This window comes from Pseudophryne corroboree, chromosome 2 (genome assembly GCF_028390025.1).
Source record: "Pseudophryne corroboree isolate aPseCor3 chromosome 2, aPseCor3.hap2, whole genome shotgun sequence".
Lineage (NCBI taxonomy): Eukaryota > Metazoa > Chordata > Amphibia > Anura > Myobatrachidae > Pseudophryne > Pseudophryne corroboree.
This window is the reverse complement of record NC_086445.1, coordinates 230,386,250-230,407,326: the sequence shown is the minus strand read 5'-3', so window position 1 is coordinate 230,407,326 and position 21,077 is coordinate 230,386,250. Positions and strand designations below refer to the sequence as shown.

Below are 21,077 nucleotides of genomic sequence, written 5' to 3'. Positions count from 1 at the left end.
GATGCATTAATTATCTGCTAAATGCTGTCTATACTATTTTGTTTATAATGTTTATCTGTGACAGTTCAATACAATTGATTACAGAGGTTCCTATGTTAAAATTCAATCTGCTGAACACTGCTTACTAGAGGGATGTCCTTCATAAACTGGTATAGAGTAATTCCATCTAAGGATGGCGTTACCCTGCTTTACAAGACTTTTCTCAATTATTCTCATATGGGGGGTAATTCCAAGTTGATCGCAGCAGGAAATGTTTTAGCAAAACCATGTGCACTGCAGGGGGGGGGGGGGGGCAGATATAACATGTGCAGAGAGAGTTAGATTTGGGTGGGGTGTGTTCAATCTGCAATCTAAATTGCAGTGTAAAAATAAAGCAGCCAGTATTTACCCTGCACAGAAACAAAATAACCCACCCAAATCTAACTCTCTCTGCAAATGTTATATCTGCCCCCCCCTGCAGTGCACATGGTTTTGCCCAACTGCTAAAAAATTTCCTGCTGCGATCAACTTGGAATTACCCCCATTGTGAACAGAGTTTTCTAAGATGATCACTAAGCTTTCACTGATTCCCACAGACCTCCATGGAGACAGAGCTTTAGGCCAGTGCACAGGTGTGTCTGCATGGGCACATGCAGTATTTGCAAATATTTTAACCAGTAAATAATTTGTGAATATCTCGCTTATAATCAGAAATTTCCAAAAAATGTACACAGAAGAAAAAGTAGACTCTTTTTTGGTGGGCACTCATCACTATTTTTTAAACTTAGGGGGTAATTCAGACCTGATCGCTAGGCTGCGTTTTCTCACAGCCTGCACTCCGGTCCGAACTGCTCATGCGTATGCACCGCAATGCGCAGGCGCGTCAGACGACTGTACCGGGCATTGGTGCATAGCGACGGGTTGGTGCGAAAAAAGCGATCGCATGGGTGAGCATGGGTGATCGCAAGAAGATTGACAGGAAGAGGGCGTTTGTGGGTGTCAACTGGACGTTTTCAGGGAGTGCCTGGAAAAATGCAGGCGTGTCCAAGCATTTGAAGGGTGTCTGACATCAATTCCGGTCCTGAACAGCTTGATGTGATCGCAGCGGCTGAGTAAGTCCTGGGCTGCGCAGTCTGCACAAAATCACTTTGAACGCATCGACCCAGGAATAACCCTTCTTATTACCTGGGTTGAATTACTGGGTAAGGCGACCCGGGAATTCTCCATAAGCCCTTTCACATAGCTCAGTGGGGGTCATTCCGAGTTGATCACTCGCTAGCTATTTTTTGCAGCGCTGCGATCAGATAGTCGCCGCCGATGGTTGAGTGTATTTTCGCTTTGCAAGTGTGCGAACACTTGTGCAGCCGAGCGGTATAAAAACAGTTTGTGCAATTTCTGAGTAGGTGTGAACTTACTCAGCCGCTGCGATCACTTCAGCCTGTCCGGTCCCAGAATTGACGTCAGACACCCGCCCTGCAAACACTTGGACACGCCTGCGTTTTTCCAAACACTCCCTGAAAACGGTCAGTTGACACCCATAAACGCCTTCTTCCTGCCAATCTTCTTGCGATCGGCTGTGCGAATGGATTCTTCATTTATTCCATTGCCCAGCACCGATCTGCTTTAACATAGAAACATAGAATTTGACGGCAGATAAGAACCACTTTGCCCATCTAGTCTGCCCCTTTGTACCCGTATGACACGCCTGCACATTGTGGTGCATACGCATGCACAGTTTTTGCCAAGTTTTGACCTGATCGCAGCGCTTCAAAAAATAGCTAGCTAATGGGCAAAACCATGTGCACTGCGGGGGGGCAGATATAACATGTACAGAGAGAGTTAGATTTGTGTGTGGTTTGTTCAAACTGAACTCTAAATTGCAGTGTAAAAATAAAGCAGCCAGTATTTACCCTGCATAGAAACAAAATAACCCACCCAAATCTAACTCTCTCTGCACATGTTATATCTGCCCCCCCTGCTGTGCACATGGTTTTGCCCGTTAGCTAACAAATTTGCTGCTGCGATCAGATCTGAATTAGGCCATTTGTGCAGCTCTGCTACACATGCGTTCGCACACTTGTACAGCTAAAATACACTCCCCCAGTAGGCGGCAACTATCTGATCGCAGGACACCAAAAATCGCTGCTCAGCGATCAGGTCTGAATTACCCCCTTAACTTTTATTAGTGTCTATTATATACCCATACACCTTATATAACACATATAAACAACTTATTGAACAGTTGATTGATATCATTATATAACATCTATTTTGTCTCAATCCAATAAGGAAAAAACTGGCAAAAATGCGAAATCAACATTCACATGCATAAGCAATCAAAACACAATGGTTGTATAACTTTTGGGAGCATGTAGGTTTACTTTACACCACAAATAAACAGCTCTTACTTTGACCGTCTGCAGTGAATAACCTATCAGTCACTGAACCCACTGATCCTGTATCTGCTGTCAGCTGAAGATAAGAGTACAGATAGTAAGGATAGATAGAGAATGTGTATGTTGCTAATCACAGTATATCTTAACCAAAAAAACTATATTAAGTACCCTGCAGAATATGCTTAGTCAATATGGGTGATAATTTCTATTTACATACTGTAATAACATATACAGTAAATCTATGCATAGGTTCATACAGTAGTCAGCAGAAATAAAGAAATATCAGGGACGTGCAGTCAGGGGAGGCAGTGCCTCCCCTGTCATTAATGAGTAAAATAATACAAAGAAGATACTTATGACACATATTTTATGTCATAAGTATCTCTTTTATTATTCAAATCATTATAACCTGTTAAATGTGTTTGGGAGGCACCGATCATGGTGCCTCCCGTTGTGAATGCGAATGGTGTGGGAGCGGGGGGCGGGCTCGGGTGGGCGGGGACATGCCATGGGCAGGAAAAGCCCATTGAAATTACATAAGAAAGCGGCACCATTAGAGGTGCCGCTTTCATACAGGGACGTGCTTTCAACCCATGAAAGCACGCCCCTGTGAGTGAGGCCACAGTGATTGGCCAGCGGATCCGTCACTGGATCCGCTGTCATCACTTGATGGGCTCGGCGGCGGAGGTGCGGGTGGCGGCGGGGGGATGCGGCAGTCAGGGCCATTCTGCAGAGTTTGGCAGAAGAGCGGTACCAGTTTCAAAAATGGCACCTCAGCATCATTTTTGAAATTCAAGATGGCCGCAGCGAGCCAATTCATCACCCCGCCCCCTCCCACTGACACCCCGCCCCCTCCCACTGACACCCCGCCCCCTCCCACTGACTTATATAAGTCAGCGCAAGGCAGCGTCGTCAGTCCGACGGCGGAGGACGAGCAGTGAAGAGCTCCTGAAGAAAGAAGACGCAGTGGAAGTCCTGGATGGGTGGAGGCTATGCAAAAGAGCTTAACAGCCGCCGCCCACAAGGTGAAGACGCCGGAAGCCCTGGGAAGGTGGCAGCCATGCTATAGAGTTTAAAGGCCGCCGCCTCCCAGGTGAAGACGCCAGAGGTAGACGCCAGAAGCCCTGGGGAGGTGGTGCCCCCCCAGGTGAAGACGCCGGAAGCCCTGGGAAGGCGGTGGCCACGCAAAAGAGCTTAAAGGCCGCCGCCCCAGGTGAAGACCCTGTGTAATAAAACTTTTTTTAAAAGACAGTGTTGTGGTTTTTTTTATTTATATTTTCTTTGCAGGTGGACTACAGGTGTCAGCGGGCCCTTTATGTCCGGGCATGCTGGCACTTGTGGTTCTCCAAGTGCCAGCATGCTGGGACAGGCTTGCTGGGACCTGTAGGCCACCTGTAAAGAACAATATTAGCATACAATGACTCCCGCACCCACCGCTACCAGTGCCGGTTGTTGCTCGGGAGGGGGGACCCCATTTTAATTTTTTTGGGGCTCCACTTTCTGAGGAATTTCATCCCTGGGTTGACTGGCTTGGGGGGCACTTTAATGGCATAGCAGGGGGACCCCACACTGAGTGTCTCCCCTGCTAAGGCATTATCCCCCCTAGCTGGTTCTGCCTGGTGCTGATTTTAGTGGTGTGTGGGGGGACTACAATACAATCTTTTTTCCTCAATGGGGGGGGGGGGGGGGGGGGTGTTTAGCAGCCACTGACCTCACCGCACGTCACTGAGAAATATTAACAACCACAGTGGAATACACTTTTTGACAGGTATAGTGGTAAATCCTAGTATGAATAGAAGAAATAGAAAAACTCCCTTACCTTATCCGTCTGATACTGTGTGTGCAAAATTGCAGTGAAAACTGTCTCTGTATATAGTTGTCAGGTGCAGTACTGAGGAAATTATGCTATAGCTCTCTCCTGTGTCAGGTATGGGGAATAGATTCCCATCTATGAGGGACCTCTGATGTTGAGGCTTTGCAAGAGCCCCTTTGGGTCAAACTTAATGCACGTGAGCATAGTGTAGGAACCAGAGACGTACAGTGGGCCTAATTCAGACCTGATCGCTCGCTTGCTATTTTCTGCAGTCCTGCGTTCGCATGTGCAGCGGAGCGGTACAAAAAGATTTTGTGCACTTTCTGAGTAGCCCAGGACTTACTCAGCCGCTGTGATCACATCAGCCTGACGGGACCAGAATTGACGTCAGACACTCTCCCTGCAAACGCTTGTGAACGCCTGCGTTTTTCCAAACATTCCCAGAAAACGGTCAGTTGCCACCCACATATGCCTTCTTCCTGTCAATCTCCTTGCGATCACCCATGCAAATGGATTCTTTGCACAAACCCGTCACAGAGCAACTAACCACTTTGTACCCGTGTGACACACCTGCGCATTGCGGTGCATACACATGCGCAGTTCTGACCTGATCGCAGTGGTGCAAAAAACGTTAGCAAGAAATCAGGTCTGAATTAGGCCCAGTAACAAGGAGAGTGCAAGCAGTGTCATCGCACAGAGTGCAGGTCTCTGTAGGTGGCACAGTTGCTGCCCACTGTCCCTGCATCTGGCTAGCACTGTGCCTGTAATATCACCCTGCAGCCAGTATTGCTGCTGCAGTGCTGTCCGGAGCATTATTTGGAAGCTCCAGATGTGCACCAGCAGCTTGTACAGCTCCCTGGTGCATCCTGAGGATACTCCGGGTAATGCTGTTCTTTGCGTCGGCTGGTGGCCTCGCCCTTTCAGCATGACATCATGAGCTCAGGTGGTGGTGTGGCCGGCATACTTTCAAAATGATGCTTTGCAAGTAAAGGTTGCAAGCACTTGAAGAGACACTGGGCACTGAAGAAATCTTGCTATTGGATAAAGAAAGCACGTGATCAGAGAAGAGTGAATCTACATTTTCCGGCATTCCGAGAGACAGTCCGAGATGGATTATCATTGGTTAGGATGTACAAATTACTCTTCTACCTGCTCTCATTGGCTACCTGAAATCTTAAATCCTCACTGATTAGGGCAATCTGGTTCGCCCTGACGAAGCCTGTTTGTGAAACGTGCATGCCGGCGTTTCTCAGGCTCACTGTTCAAAGAAATGTGATAATATGTAATAGCACAACTTACAAATCAATGATTGAAAATGGAGGCTGTGGTTAACTAATGTGTATAATGATCTTAGCTAGGAGGGAACATTAGGAACGAGAAAAATACGATACATATCGGAACATTTAGAAATCATATATACCATTCAGACTGTGACCTTAACATTGTGATATATTGCTCAGTAAATATGGAACATAAGGCACACACTCTTCTACAATTAACCCGCAATTGTTACAGAAACCTTGCTACAATGTATTGACAGAGAATTAATGCAGCACTGAAGCCTTTGTGGTGAATAATTGGATATAAATTTAAAATAGTGTACAACTACTCATATAAGTCTTTGTTCCAACTCACTAGCATTATCCCTACAATTATGTACCGAGTGCTCAGTTAAATACGGAACACAAGGGATATCTTTGTCTATAAGCAACTTGTAACCGTTCCAGAAATCTTTCTACACTGTATCAACAGAGAACCACTGCAGAACTGAGGTCTCTGTGGTGAATAATTAAGGACAAACTAAAAACAGTGTAGCATTATTTATAAAGGCCTTTGTCTGTTCCCGTTCCCACTGACCAGCACTATCTCTATAACTCTGTATTGAATGCACATATACACATCTGAATTATAATAAGAAATGTATTTAAGTTTTGGGACGAAACAATACACAATATACCCAATACTTGTGTTCTAAGAACTCATAGAAATAAAATAATGAGATATAAATACACACATGGAAATATATGTGATATGTACAATCAGATATGATGCTAAATTTCTAAAAAATCTTTACATATTTCCAACCCACTGTCAGCAAGCTTTTTTAGAGACATACATAATAATACCTGCTTAAAGGAACATGGTACAGACCTCTTCTATTTTGTGATAAGCAGTAACCTGAACTATCAGGTGACTACTCACTAGGGTAGGGTTCAATTGGAACCAGTCTGTGTACTAGACAAGGTGTGAGACTGCATTATGGAATGTATATGAGAGGACATATCTCTGAGAGAGACTCATAGACGACCTATATTATCCATAAAGTTCGAACATCCTTCTCAGCAGACGTAAGACATATAATAAGTTTGCATAATAGATGTGGTGTGTGGAAGTGTTTCTTTCCTTTTTTTCTAGTAAGGAAACATCAATCTTATTTATTAGGTGGAATAACAATATAATAAACGACTCTAAGATTGATATTTTCATTTAGCATCATAGCCAAGACATACTACTTTGTGTATTGAAAATACAAATATGACATCACTATTTGTCTTTCTATGACTTACCCACATTATAGATGTAGTGGGATTTGTGTGTGTATCCAGAACAATAAAATCCAGTATACATATAACCACTGACCCCCTGAATAAAATTGAATGTGAAGCTCTGATTTACCAATCATTTATAGTTATAACATTCATCAACTTAATGTAATGAAATAATAATACAGTGAGCCCATATGATGTTGTAATCAATTTTATCAACGTATACTTCTTACATGTATGTTTACATTTCACAAAACAGGATATTTTAGGAAAATAAGGAATAAAAGTTGTTTTAAATAAAAACAATCATATTGATATTATATTCTTTTCTTTCCAAGTGCGCCAACACAAAAGACAATCTTGTTCTTTTGTCACTTGAAGAGACCCCCTGATAAAGTTAGCTGATACAGGGGCTGATTCAGAGATGGAAGCAGCCGCGCGTCCGTACGCAGCTGCTGTGTCCATCTGATCTGCACATGCGCATTAGCCGCAGTGCATGTGCGTGACCCTACACCTTGTGGCCGCATCCAGGAAGGATGCGGCCACAAGATGATTGACATCAGCGGGCATTCACGGGGGAAGCTACGCAACATTGGGGAAGGGGGGGGTGTTTTGGGATGGGATCATTTTTGGGGCAGCTGCGTGATGTCACATGCAGCCGCTCTGATTAAAAAAATGTTCAACCTTAATTTGATGCGTCCTTGCCCTGTGCTGGGCGGCCTCCAGCATGTGTGGAGATGGCCGCAGATCTGGGAAAGAAAGAAAGAAAGAAAGAAAGAAAGAAAGAAAGAAAGAAAGAAAGAAAGAAAGAAAGAAAGAAAGAAAGAAAGAAAGAACTATTGTAGCATAGATATTTTGGTAGAAGGTCATCTAACTTGAGAAACTGTCTGGAGTTCTACTCATAAAAAGATTAACAGATCTATTTATCACAATACACATGTCAACAGCGGGTGGGCTATGATAAATTCAACCAAAATCGCACTGCGATAATTGAATACATCGCAAGCAGGGACAGAGCTTGCGAGAAAGGGCAAATGTTAAAAAGCAGCACTCACATTCCCTGAGGACACCCGACGGCTGCAGAGAGGAGGCAAACGCTATGAAATGGCCCTATCATCTATCGATGTTTGCGCCAAAGTTTATTTACAAAAAGTCTACTTCTTTTGTTTTACAAGCAGTTTATGGAAAAATATTAGCCCGTTAAGTGGTTAAGTTGTTTCTTCAATAAAAATAATAGGAATTTAATACCTACCGGTAGTTCCTTCGTAGTGGATACTGGGATGACATTAGTACCATGGGGTATAGCTCGGGTCCATTGTAGCCTGGCACTTTAAGAAATCATTAGTGTGTGCTGGCTCCTCCCCTCTATGCCACTCCACCAGACTCAGTCTAGGAAAACTGCCCGAGGAGACGGACATACCATGAGAGAAGAAAATACAAGGAAAGCGGTGAGGTAACGAACCAACACACAACAGTAATAAAAGATAGCAGCGCTAACCAGAACAGAGGATAGCCACGCTAACTATAACAAGGATAGCAACGCTATGCAAACATGGAACAGGGACAGCAACAGCAGACCCAACCAAGAACATTTACAACCAGGAAAGCAGGAACATGAAGCACTGAGGTGGGTGCCCAGTATCCACTACGGACTACGAGAAAAGGAATTACCGGTAGGTATTGAATTCCTATTTTCTCTAACATCCTAGTGGATACTGGGATGACATTAGTACCATGGGGAAGTCCCAAAGCTCCCAGAATGGGTGGGAGAGTGCCGAGACCCCTGCAAAACTGCCTGATCAAACTGAAGATCATCTCTGGCCAAGGTGTTGACCTTGTAGAACTTCACGAACAAGTTCAAACCAGACCAAGTAGCTGCACGGCACAACTGTAAGGCCGAGACGCCCGGGCAGCCGCCCAGGAAGAACCCACCGACCTTGCGGAGTGAACCTGGATAGAGCTCGGCAGCGGCAAAGCTGCCGAAGAATAGGCTTGTTGAATGGTCAACCTGAGCCAACGAGCAATTGACTGCTTAGAAGCAGGACAACCAATTTTGGTAGCGCCATAAAGGACAAAAAGCGAGTCAGACTTCCTGTGATGAGCTGTCCTCTTTACGTAAATCCACAAATCCCTCACACCGTCCAAGGACTTTGGAGCAACTGATGTGTCAGTCAACACTGGAACCACTATTGGCCGATTTATGTGAAAGGCCGACACCACTTCCGGCAAAAACTGCGGTTGAGTCCTGAGCTCCGCCCTATCCTCGTGAAATATCAAATACGGGCTCTTACAAGATAAGGCCCCCAATTCTGACACACGTCTTACCTTGAGAAAGGTAGAGAACACTGGGTGCACAGGAGAGACACCCCTGGAGAAGGTGTAAACTAAAGGGCCCCATATACTAGAACGATAATGGCCGATTTCCTGCGATTTCAACCTTTCGGTCCGATATATCTTATGAAAAGTGTCACATCGTATGTGTTTCCCATCCAATCCAATACGATGCACGTTCCCGTGAGTGTTGTGTCGGATCCCCTAGGTCGCTAGTACTGCACTCGTGATATATTGTAATCACATGTAATCGTATGGAAAAAGGTGTGTTTTTTTGTATCTGCGATATATCGCATGCAATATATCGTAGGAATTTGACTTGCATTCTCAGGACACTCCCATCAGCGGCAGCAGCAGCAACGCAGCAGGAGAGCTCTACAGATATATCCGATTTGATTGGATTTGCATTGCCCAAAGTATGTATTTAATCTACACTGACCACCAATATCACTGTCCACCTAGCACACTGTCCACCAATGTAATCATACTGACCACCAATGTATTATATTGTTCACATTTTATTAATTTCTGTGGGCACAAAGTCATTTTAAAAATCCCTAATGGCCATGTGCTTTCCCCGCCACTGTACCCCAATGCTGCACCTTGTGTTTCTGTGTCCCCAAACTTATTTTAACCCACTAATGGCCATGTGTTTTCCTCTCCACTGTACCCCAAAGCTGCACCATTGATGTTTGGGTAATGAGGAAACTATTTTCAAAAAATAACTTTATTTTAAAAGCATATATTATCCACATTGAACCATATATCAAAACATTTTTAAAGTATATTTTTAAACTTAAGTAAAACCATTTTGAAAATGAAAAAAATAAATTAAATTTAAAACCATATCTTAACCAAATTTAACTATATAACCATTTAACCATATAACCATTTAACCATATACCTTAAGTAAAACCATTTTTAAACACAAAATATATAACAGTTTGTTCACCACTTTTTTTTCCATTATAGATATGTCTCTGGATCAAGATATAGACTTTATCACTGGCCTACTAGAAATGTACTGTGGCCATGAATGTCTGTGGAAGATCAAAGCCAAGGGGTATTCGGATAAAGTCCGGCGGAATGTGGCCTTGGAGGAGCTAGTGGAGTACAGCAGGCCCTTTGTGTCCGATGCTGACAAGGACTGGGTAAAGAAAAAGATCCAGAACCTGCGTACGGTGTTCCTCAAAGAACACAAAAAAAATAACAGTCCAAAAGATCTGGAGCAGGTTCCTCCCAGGTTTACAAACCTCACTCTGGTACTACCCCATGCTGGAGTTTGTCCTGGACCAGGAGGCTACCCGGACAGGTTTCACCTCCCTCCCTCAGACTGCCACACCAGAGCCCGAAGAGGGTAAACTATTTTTGTCTATATCTGTAAGTATATATTTTTGAATACGTTTTTAAGTTTTTGCAAGTTCCATCATCAGTCCAACACAGTACACTTAAATGTGATCCTCCTGCCAATCGACTGCACCCACCCCGTTAAAATAGGCAAGGTACTCGTCCCTGACCTGTTTTGCCAGTACTCGCCCAAGAATGGAGTGGAGGTGGTTCCACAGAGGGAAATGGTGAAGTCTCCTCTGGATGTTCTGGGTCTGGGTCTCCTGGCACTGCTCTGGGCAATGTCCTATGCTGGGTTGTGCGCAAATAGTTATGCAGGACACAGCACGCAGTCACCACCCAATCTATCTTCTCCTCCTGCAAATTGATAGCCGTTAGGAATGTGCGGACAGAATGTAAAAGTGTTCTCTACAATTCGTCGTGCCTGGGATAGCCTATAATTGTAGATGCGCTTCTCCCTTGTCAGGTGCCTTTGGGGATACGGCTTCATAATGTTCTCATGGAGTGCGAATGCCTCATCAGCCACAAAAACAAAATTGAGGCTGTGCTTGGTTTGCTCCCTAGATGGCAAGTTCAGGGTCTTTGTGGTGAGCCACTCGTAGAAGGTGGTATTCTTCAGAGACCCACCGCCTGATGCACATCCGTTTTTTACAACGTCAAAGATTAATTCATAGTTGGCATTCACCACTGCCATCAGCACGATGCTGAAATACCCTTTATAATTAAAATAAAGGGAACCTCTGTTTGCACGAGGGTTGATGCAGATGTGTTTGCTATCTATCGCTCCCCCACAGTTAGGGAATTGCCACGGCTTGCCATTCAGATGTACTTGCAGGGAGCTATAAAAAAATAGAAATATAAAATTAAAACATGTATTTATACAGTGTGTTTTTAAAAAAAATCTACTACAGAGTGTAAGTGTGGAGATTCCCACCACCCCAGACCTCAGTCTCATCCTGGATACCGAGGAATCCCAGACCCAAGATACGGCCAGGAGGGTGAAGACCTCATCTTTGAGGAGATTAAGGCAAGACTTGCCCAGCCCCCCAACCACTACACAAGATTTGGGGAATTCTTGGCCTCTGACATGCGCAACCTGCCACCTGGGCAAGCCGAGCAGATTGAGCATCTACATTTAAAGATGATTAACAAGGCCCGAAAAGCGAAACTCCACGATAATGTCGTACTGTTCGACCGCCTTCTTCTCACTGCTCCTCCCAACCCCATCTCATTCCACCCACCCAACCCCATCTCATTCCACTCACCCAACCCCATCTCATTCCGCCCACCCAACCACAGCCTATTCCGCCCACCCAACAACAGCCTACTCCCCCACCCACCTACTCCTCATAAGATTTTGTAGGCATCTTATAATTCCCAATAAATATGGTATAGGCTATATGTGTGTTGGGGCCAGAATTTTTTGGGGAGGATAAACGCATGCTGTAGGTGCATAATAATGGGGCTGGGCCCATTCATTCTGCACTTTACAGCATGTGTGTATTCTCCCAATCAAATCTGTGCCCAAAACACCATATAGCCCTCCATCTTAGGAGTGACAGTACCGCACCATATTTATTGGGAATTCAAAGTAAAATAAACTGTTATTCAATCATTTTAATTATTTTATTACATATATATATATATATACACACACACACACACACACACACACACACAAATTGTGATGTCATGTTTTATATTTAAATGTTCCATATTGGCAAGTCATTGCATAGTTTTTGCACAGTTGTTTATGTTTGTTTGTTTTATAAACAGTTTAAAAGTAACTAAACAGGTGTGGTGTGTATTTATTTACCTGTAAATACTGCTCCTGCAGCACCTTCACAATAGCCTTGCAGGTGTCAGGGATTATTCGACCCAAAGCCTGGGGGGAGATGATGGTCCCGAACTTCAGATCCTCCAATGACCGCCCTGTAGCCTGGAACCTCAGAGTAGCAGTCAGCCTCTCCTCAGCAGGGATGGCCCTCCGTATCTTGGTGTCCTGCCTCTCGATGTAGGGAGTCACAAGGCCAAGCAACTCCTGGAAGGTATTGTCATCCATTCGAAGGTAGTTGCGATAATCTTCAAGGTTATTATTCCTAATCTCAGTCAGGAGCAATATGTGAGAGAGAGTCCCCCTCTTCAACAACCACTCCTTGCTCCAAACAGACCTCACCCTCTTCCGTTTCAGATCCCTGTCATGTTTCAGCTTCATATAGCTAGCAAAAGTTGATACCTGTAGGAATCCATCACAGAACAGCATAAAGAGCACTTTGTTTAGAAAAACCAAACAAAGCAAAGCACGGTAGCAATGTGGAACGTTTAGAACAGGCATGTCCAAACTGCGGCCCTCCAGCTGTTGTGAAACTACATATCCCAGCATGCCCTGACACCATTTTGCTGTCAGAGAATGCTAAAGCTGTGTCAGGGCATGCTGGGATGTGTAGTTTCTCAACAGCTGGAGGGCCGCAGTTTGGACATGCCTGGTTTAGAAGGTATAAACCAGCCTCACTATTCACACAGCAGCAGTGTGCACAGGGCTAAAATGGCTGCTGCTATTTATATGCCTATTTGGCCCAGCCCCCCTAGCACCCTAATCCAGCCCATCAGATATATCTTATGGTGCATGTGAATGCATTGCGATATATCGCCGCATGACATACTGTATCGCATGCGATAGATCGCATGCAAAAAAAGCCACACATGTACCAAATCGTATGGAATCATATGGAACCACTCCTGGGAGAGTTCAAGGGAAATCGCCTCCGACTTCAGCCTCAGACATATCGTTGTAGTGTATGGGGCCCTTTAGTGTTACATGAGGGACACACATTCTTTTTCCCAGACAGTCTTCTTGCAGAAAAAACACAGCGTTAGGTGAATAAACACAGTGCAGTGACAACACAGATGGGGCGGGATGTATTAACATACATCGCCGCCCCTCGCCGGTTATCGCAGCGATGTTGATCGCATATGTACTAACATATGAGATCAACATCGCGATGCGGTGATGGAGGCCCCCCGCGATACCTGTTAGGTGATCTGCGGGGGGTCTCCGTCACCTTCCAGGGGTCCCCACACTGCCTGGATGCCGGGAAGCAGCATCAGGCTGCCCCCGGCACCTCCTCTCCCCCCTGCAGCCGGAAGGACGTCCGGCTGCGTTGCTACGGGGAGGAGGAGACTACCTTCCGGGTCCAGGACAGCCTGGAGGAAGTTAAGCCGGGGGGGAGGGGAGTCGGCGTCTGCGGCAGTGTCGGCGAAAAGAAGCCCATAGGCTTCTATAGGGTATCGCCATCCAGAGATGGCGATACACTGGATGCCAAAAACACGGCGGTAGGGTGTTAGCAAATATGAAAATGCAGTAAAACCCCCATTTTCAGGGGTTTTACCGCATTTTTGCTTTAGTACATCCCACCCATAGTGAGACCGCACAACAACCTCAGACAGCCTGAATGGAGTGACACAGAGAGGATTGGGACCAGCACACAATACCTCAGTCAGAACACCGCTCCGCTGGGTATACTTATATATATTTGTAACACAACAGCAGTGTCACCGCCGCTTATATGCTTCCCCCTCTCTTAAAGACCCCCTGGTACCAATACAATTAGTGATTCAGTGGGTTCTGCGGAGGAGCAGCTCCAGCATGCAGCCTGGCAGTCAGCAGCAGCAGGAAATGCCTTTCAGCCACTGGTCCCGCTCATCGGCAAGACCTGCCCCCTCAATAGTGGGTTGCAGTATGAATGGTCGACCATGTTTTGGTCGACAGTCATTAGGTCGACCACTATTGGTCGACGTTGGCGTGTTCGACGTGGACAAATGGTCGATACATGAAAATGGTTGACACATGAAATGTCGACACATGAAATGGTCGACATGAGATTTATTTATTTATTTTTTGGTGTAGTTTTCAGCGTAAAGTGACGGGGAACCCCAATCAGTGCACTGCGTCCCCTCGCATGGCTCGCCATGCTTCGGGCAAGGTGCTGTTCCCAGTCGTAGTCCACGTGGATTGTAAAGTTTGGAAAAGTTCCACAAAAGATTTTATTTTTTAAAACGCATGTCGACCTTTTCATGTGTTGACCATTTTCATGTGTCGACCATGTGTCCATGTTGACCATGTCAATGTCGACCAATAGTGGTCGACCTAATGACTGTCGACCATAACATGGTCGACCATCCAAATGGATACCTCAATGGTGCGCGGTCCCTCACATATTATACTGGCTGTAATATAGAATTCTGTGAAAAAAGGGAGTTTAATAGCCCCTTTGTCTTAGCGCCAGTCTGGGGTCCCCAGCTGGCACCACAGCTTGCAGCCCAGTGACCGATGCACCCTAATGTCGCCACTTGTCACCGGGGACCCGCTAACCAGGACCCCAGTGTAGTAACTCACTGCACCACATCTTTGGCACCTGTTAGGAATGTCGGCATGCTGCTGGCGTGTGCACACACTCTGGGGGTACGTGAAACAGCGCCTCAAGAGCTTAATGTCCTGTCTGCGAGAATACGAACCATTAACTCTATAGGAAGTTGGTACGGCCGCCCCCCATCCCCCAAGTCCCACGATGCAGGCAGACTGGTTGCCAACCAGTGCTGCCTTAAAATAATAAACTAACAAATTCTGAAGAAAACTCTCTGGAGCTCTAGAGAATGCACCCGGCTCCTTGGGCACATTTTTCTAAACTGAGTCTGGTGGAGGGGCATAGAAGGGAGGAGCCAGCACAAACTAATGATTTCTTAAAGTGATAGGCTCCAATGGACCCGATCTATACCCCATGGTACTAATGTCATCCCAGTATCCACTAGGATGTTAGAGAAAATGTATTTCCATGTTCTACTTGTTAGTCTATTATTAAAAAAAAAAATGCATCCAGGACGGGCTGACATAGCAGTAAGAGAACAGCAGATTAATAAAAGTAGAAAATACACCATTGTCCTGTGCAGTATAAAGTAAGTAACCAGGGGTGTAGGCAGAACTTTGTGGGCCCCATAGCAACATTTTGAATGGGACCCCTGTCCCAATAATTCTAGAGAGACACGTCTCTGCAGCAGTTGTTAACTGCATGCCCCATAATAGTGCTCTAGTTCATTTTATGAACTATAGTAGTGCCATAGTTAATGTTTTGCCCCATAGCAGTGTCCTAGTTTATTTTATTAACCATAGTAGTACCCTAGATCATGTTATGTCACATTGTAGGGCAGCCGGTACACATTATGCAACACAGTACTCCCAATTCACATTATGAAATACAGTGCCTCCAGTTCATATTATGCCACACTATAGTGCCTACACTTCATATTATGCTACATTATAGTCAGGGTTGGGCTGCCCCACAGGGATACAGGGGAAACCCCCGGTAGGCCCCACTGCCTGGGGCCCCACATCTTCCTCTAGGGATCAGGTTCCAGACTTTGCACTTGAATTATACATTAAACATATGTTACCTTATACTGCACAGGACTATGGTGTATATTTATCAATGAGACCAGCCCATGCACTCTCTAATGGTTAGCTAAGCCTTTCTGGAGAATGGCCACACCACTAAACAAGGGCTTCTTCCACTGCATTTCCCCAGTGGGTCCTTCATGCCCCAATCCGACACTGATTACAGTGCGCCAGTTCATATTATGTAACATTATAATGCCCTTCAGTTCATTTTATACCTCTTTATAATGAGCAGGTATGGATATACCTATATATATTGTAAGTCCCAAGACAAAAGTGTGTAAGGGCCCCTGTGTGCCAACCAATAATGAAAAATGTATATAACACATGTAACTGTGACAGGGAAGGTGGGCCCCTCTCAGCTCTGGGTCCCATAGCAGCTGCACTCCCTGCACCTATGGTAGCTACGCCCTTGTAAGTAACATGTGTATATTTCAAGTGCACAGTCTGAAACTTGATCCCTAGAGGAGGAGGTGGATCCCCAGGCAGTGGAAACTAGTGGAGATGCAGCCTTGAGGAAGGGAGAGATCCCGAAACGCGTCGGCACTGTATGACAGGATAACCACTGCTGAAGGAAGATTTACCAGATGGACGGAGTGTTATGAACTTTGGAGAAAGGTTCCGGAGCCGGTATCTTCCCTGGGCAACATCTTAAAGGCACTCACTTCATATAAATCTGGTAAACCTCCACCTTCACTTCATTTCAAGATATTTGTTTTTGCAGAAATACTTACCAGCAAACCAGAGATTAAAGGCACTATTTAAAGCCTCCATTTTACCATCCTCTGGTAATTTTCCATCTACCACCATTTGTTTGCAGCAATATATGTACATTGGTTTTAATGGCAATTGTTAGTTTATTGTATTAAAATTGTGTTGTTTTGAACATACTACACTATATTTGAATTTTTTCCCCACATATGGATCCAATTTGTCTGAAATACATGGTATATCCTAAGACAGAGGTTTTGTGAGGGAAGTACTATTTCATATTTACTATTACCCGATTAGCGCACAACTTCTGGTCTAATTTTATTTGTAGTGGAGATGCTCCCTATACTCCTATGGGCTAATATAGGGCCTAATTCAGGTTGGATCACAGTGTGCGATCCAACCTGAATTTTTGAGAAAAAGATGCGTGCGCATGCACAGCGCCCGTCCTGCACATGTGCCCGCATTTTCTGCGGGAAGAAGGGGGGGGGGGGGCACAGAAAATGCGATCGCCTCTGCCTGGTGGTCACGGAGTGGGGGGGCGGGCAACGCTCCATTTCCAGAGAGGAGACAGAGCATTGCGGGGGCAGACCCGGATGAACGGGGGCGTGTCGGGGGTGTGATCTCGGTGGCTGCATGACATCACACGCAGCCGCTGCGATCGGGAAGATGGCGGCGGGTCTCCTGCGCTGGCACGAGGCTTCCTCTATTTCTGCTAACAAGCAGAAATTGAGATGCGACTGCAATTTCTGCTTGTTGAAGGGGGGAGGCTCCGGGCAACATGCTGGGCGGCCTTGCCCAGTGATGGGTGGCTCCCAGCATGCGCTCCAAAGGAAAGCAAATTCTGGTAATTAGCAGAATTTGCGCTCCTTACTGAATTAGGCCCATAACCCTGCATACAGTACACAACACAAGGATCACACTGATGTTTTCAAGGTCACTTATATTTGACTCTCAAAAGTCAAGCAAGATTAAACATACTGTATCAGAACTGTGAAGGTGATGAATGGACACACACATTACTTCATTCACTATTTCAAATCATAAGCATACAGTATGGGGCCTGATGCAGAGGTGCCTGCAGATCATGTGGGCTGCGATTTTCCAAGTGCGAAAATATGCAAATGGAATTTTAAGCATTTTCCTTATGCACTACCGCGCAATGGTCTTAGGGGGTCATTCAGACCTGAATGCAGCCGCCGTCTGTACGCAGCGGATGCATTCGGGTGGTCTGCGCGCACGCACTAGCCACAGTGCGCATGCGTTACCCTGCGCCTTGCGGCTGCATGCAGTGGTGGCTGATGGGAGAGAGATCAATGCAGCGTTTCGAACGGGGGCATGACGGGAGCGTTTTCAAAGCAGCTGCTTGACGTCACACATAGCTGCCTCGATTAAAAAGATGGCGGCAGACCCCCTGACAACGCAGCGAGGCTGTGCTGCCAGGGGTCAACTTTAATTCGATGCATCCGCAATTACATTGCCCTGTGCTGGGCGGCCCCCAGCATGCAAGGAGATGGACGCAGATCTTGCTGTGTATGCAGCGATCTGCGTTGATCTCTGAATCAGGTCCATAGTGTAAGCATTTCCCTTGTGCACTACCGTGCGATGGACTTAGGGCCTGATTCAGGTTGGACGGCAAATTCGGCTAAGTAGCAGAATTTGCAATCCATGAGACCGCATGCTGGGTGGCGCCTCCTCCCCTTCATCAAGCAGAAATTGTGATGCAAACCGGGGGCACACGGTACTATTCTGTGGTCAAACCCCTTTCCTATGATGCCACGCCCCTATTTGTTTGCGCGCACTAACTCTGCTTTGCCGGGGCGTGGGGGCACCAAAGGAAACTTTCGCCCTGAGCGCCACAAGGTCTAGAACTGTCCCTGGGTGCAGGGCACTGCCCAGAAAAGTTGTGAATCATATGACCCTGCAGTGTCAGTTCACAAAAAAGCACACTGCACTGGAAGCCTGGCCTTCAGTTACCTGAAGGTGAATCGATATTAAAATCACCATCTCAATTGACAGGTGACATACAGTACTATTTCTCTTCCTGTATAAATGAAGATTCATAATGGATTGTAAAACATTAAAGGGGTTTTACACCTTTCTATCAGTTCCATTTATTGCTAGGTCATTATTACTTCATGCAACTTTTACTAAACAGGTTTTCTTATATTCCAGCGCCCTTGTGTATTTTATATACAGTATACAGTATGTATACCAAGCATAACGGTTTGCATTGGCTACAGTTGTCAACATACCAACGGTTATGGAAACAAGCATCTCTACCTAAATGAAAATATAATAAAACCAGCCCTGATAATGATAAACACTCATGCATACGATTACGTTATTACATCACAAACATTGGCGTTTCTACCATGGGTGCAAAAGGGTCAAAAGCTTGTCAGTCAAAAGGTCGATAGGGTCAAAAGGTTGACAGTCAAAAAGTTGGCAGGGTCAAAAGGTCAACACACATATGGTCAACACATTTTTTTTTAGGGTTTTTACAACTTTTGTTGCATACTATCCATGTCACATCTATTACCTTTAGTAAGCTTGTGTTGAGAGAAGCCACAAAATAACGTCAAAGAAAGTCAACTTTTTATGTGTCAACCTTTTGGCCCTGTCGACCATTTGACCCTCGCTTGATAAATCTGGGTCTAAGCGCTGTAGTCATCACTAATAATGCGGCAGAAAGTCATTTGTAAAAAGATTAGCAGATCAGATTCTTATTATGAACAGGACAAAGATAAGAACTGCATTCATAAGTGGATTAATGCATGAAGTAGCGCAGCAGTGGGTGTGGTATTGAAAGTCGACAGTAACTAGGTCGACAATGTCTAGGTCGACCACTATTGGTCGACAGTAACTAGGTCGACCTAGTTACTGTCGACCAATAGTGGTAGACCTAGACATTGTCGACCTAGTTACTGTCGACTTTCAGTCCGGATCCCCGCAGCAGTATCTATCAACTGCAAATGGAAAACTGAAACAAGTCAAAACTGGATAAAAGCCAGGTAACAGAGATGAAAACACATCCAACACGCGATGCACAGCAACATCTCTATGTAACCATGGCAGGTTCCTTTACATCTCAGGCTTGCCTACCCTCCCGCATTCAGCGGCAGGCTCCCGATTTGCAGATGAGACTCCCGCTGCCCCGGAAACCCTGACAGCCCTCCCAGTTTTTAAAGCTCCTTGTCTGATTATAAGTACCGCGCATGCGCGAGTCCGGAGAGGTCGGGGGGCGTGACCAGCACGGGAGACTTCCTGGCCGTCCACCGCAGGGTTGTGTGTCCTGCACACTGCAGCAGGGCTCTGCTTCTGCTTTCCTGCGACTGGCTCCTCCCACCACACTCAGGGCTGTAGCGTGGATCAGCCCAGCAGCAGCAGCAGCCTCAGCTTCCTTCTCCTGCTCCTCACCTCTCACTGACGGTGTGTGCACTGTGCTGCCTCCCACACTGTCGGGGGTCAGCTCCCAGCCTTTACTAGAAGGAGCAACATACACAGGTGAGTGCTATGGGGAACGAGGGGGGATGGAGGCTGTGGGTAATGTGTGTATGATGCAGTTCAATGTGGTACAGGGTCTAATATGGGGGGGGCTGGGCTGTGTAGTGTACTGTATGCTGTGTATAATGTAATATGGGGGGAGGGGGCTGTGTAGTGTACTGTATGCTGTGTTTAAAGTAATGTGGGGGAGGGGGTCTTTATGCTGTGTTTAATGTAATGTACTGGGTGTAATATGGGGGAGGGGGGCTATGTACTGTATGCTGTGTATAATGTAATGTGGGGGGAGGGGATCTGTGTGTGCAGCAGATTTACCTACCCTCCCTCCCGCTGCCCCGCAAATCTGCCCTGTCCTCCCGTTTTTTCAACTATTTTTGTGGGAATATGCGGACTGCGCATGCGCCAGTTGGGAAGTACCGTGGGCGGGGCCTTGATGTTGCTTAATTGAAGACCACCGCGGGGTTATCGGTGCGTAGCTGGCAGGGAGGTTGTGTGCGCGGCGGCAGCAGAGACCCCAGCAGCGGCGGCAGCGGAGACCCCAGCAGCGGTGGCAGTGGAGACCCCAGCAGCGGAGACCCCAGCAGCGGCGGCAGCGGAGACCCCAGCAGCGGTGGCAGTGGAGACCCCAGCAGCGGAGACCCCAGCAGTGGAGACCCGGAGACCCCAGTAGCGGAGACCCGGAGACCCCAGCAGCGGTGGCAGTGGAGACCCCAGCAGCGGAGACCCGGAGACCCCAGCAGCGGAGACCCGGAGACCCCAGCAGCGGGACCCCAGCAGCAGTGGCAGTAGAGACCCCAGCAGCGGAGACCCCAGCAGCGGTGGCAGCGGAGACTGCATCAGTGGCAGCTGCAGAGACCTCATCACCAGTGGCGGCAGCAGTACAGAATGTAAGATAACCAAAAAAGCCAGCCTGCGTCTTGGATGGGGTCCATGTGGCTGGGGTGGGGAGAGCAGGGCAGGGCTGAAGAAAATTAACAAAGTGGGTACTGAGTGATGGGTGC

General features: G+C 46.3%; 1 protein-coding gene across 5 annotated transcripts in view; it reads right to left on the bottom strand.

The window, feature by feature from the left end:
* STAT6 (signal transducer and activator of transcription 6) overlaps nt 1-21,077 on the bottom strand; it is a 447,399-nt gene that overhangs the window by 115,406 nt on the left and 310,916 nt on the right. The window contains exon 1 of one of the 5 annotated variants that reach the window (XM_063952433.1): nt 19,678-19,702. The exons of the other annotated variants lie outside the window; for them this stretch is intronic. Within the exon in view, the coding sequence (XP_063808503.1) occupies nt 19,678-19,687 (10 nt within the window). The 5' untranslated portion in view covers nt 19,688-19,702. Of the gene's footprint in view, nt 1-19,677; nt 19,703-21,077 lie in introns of those variants that run through there. 5 annotated transcript variants of the gene reach the window in all.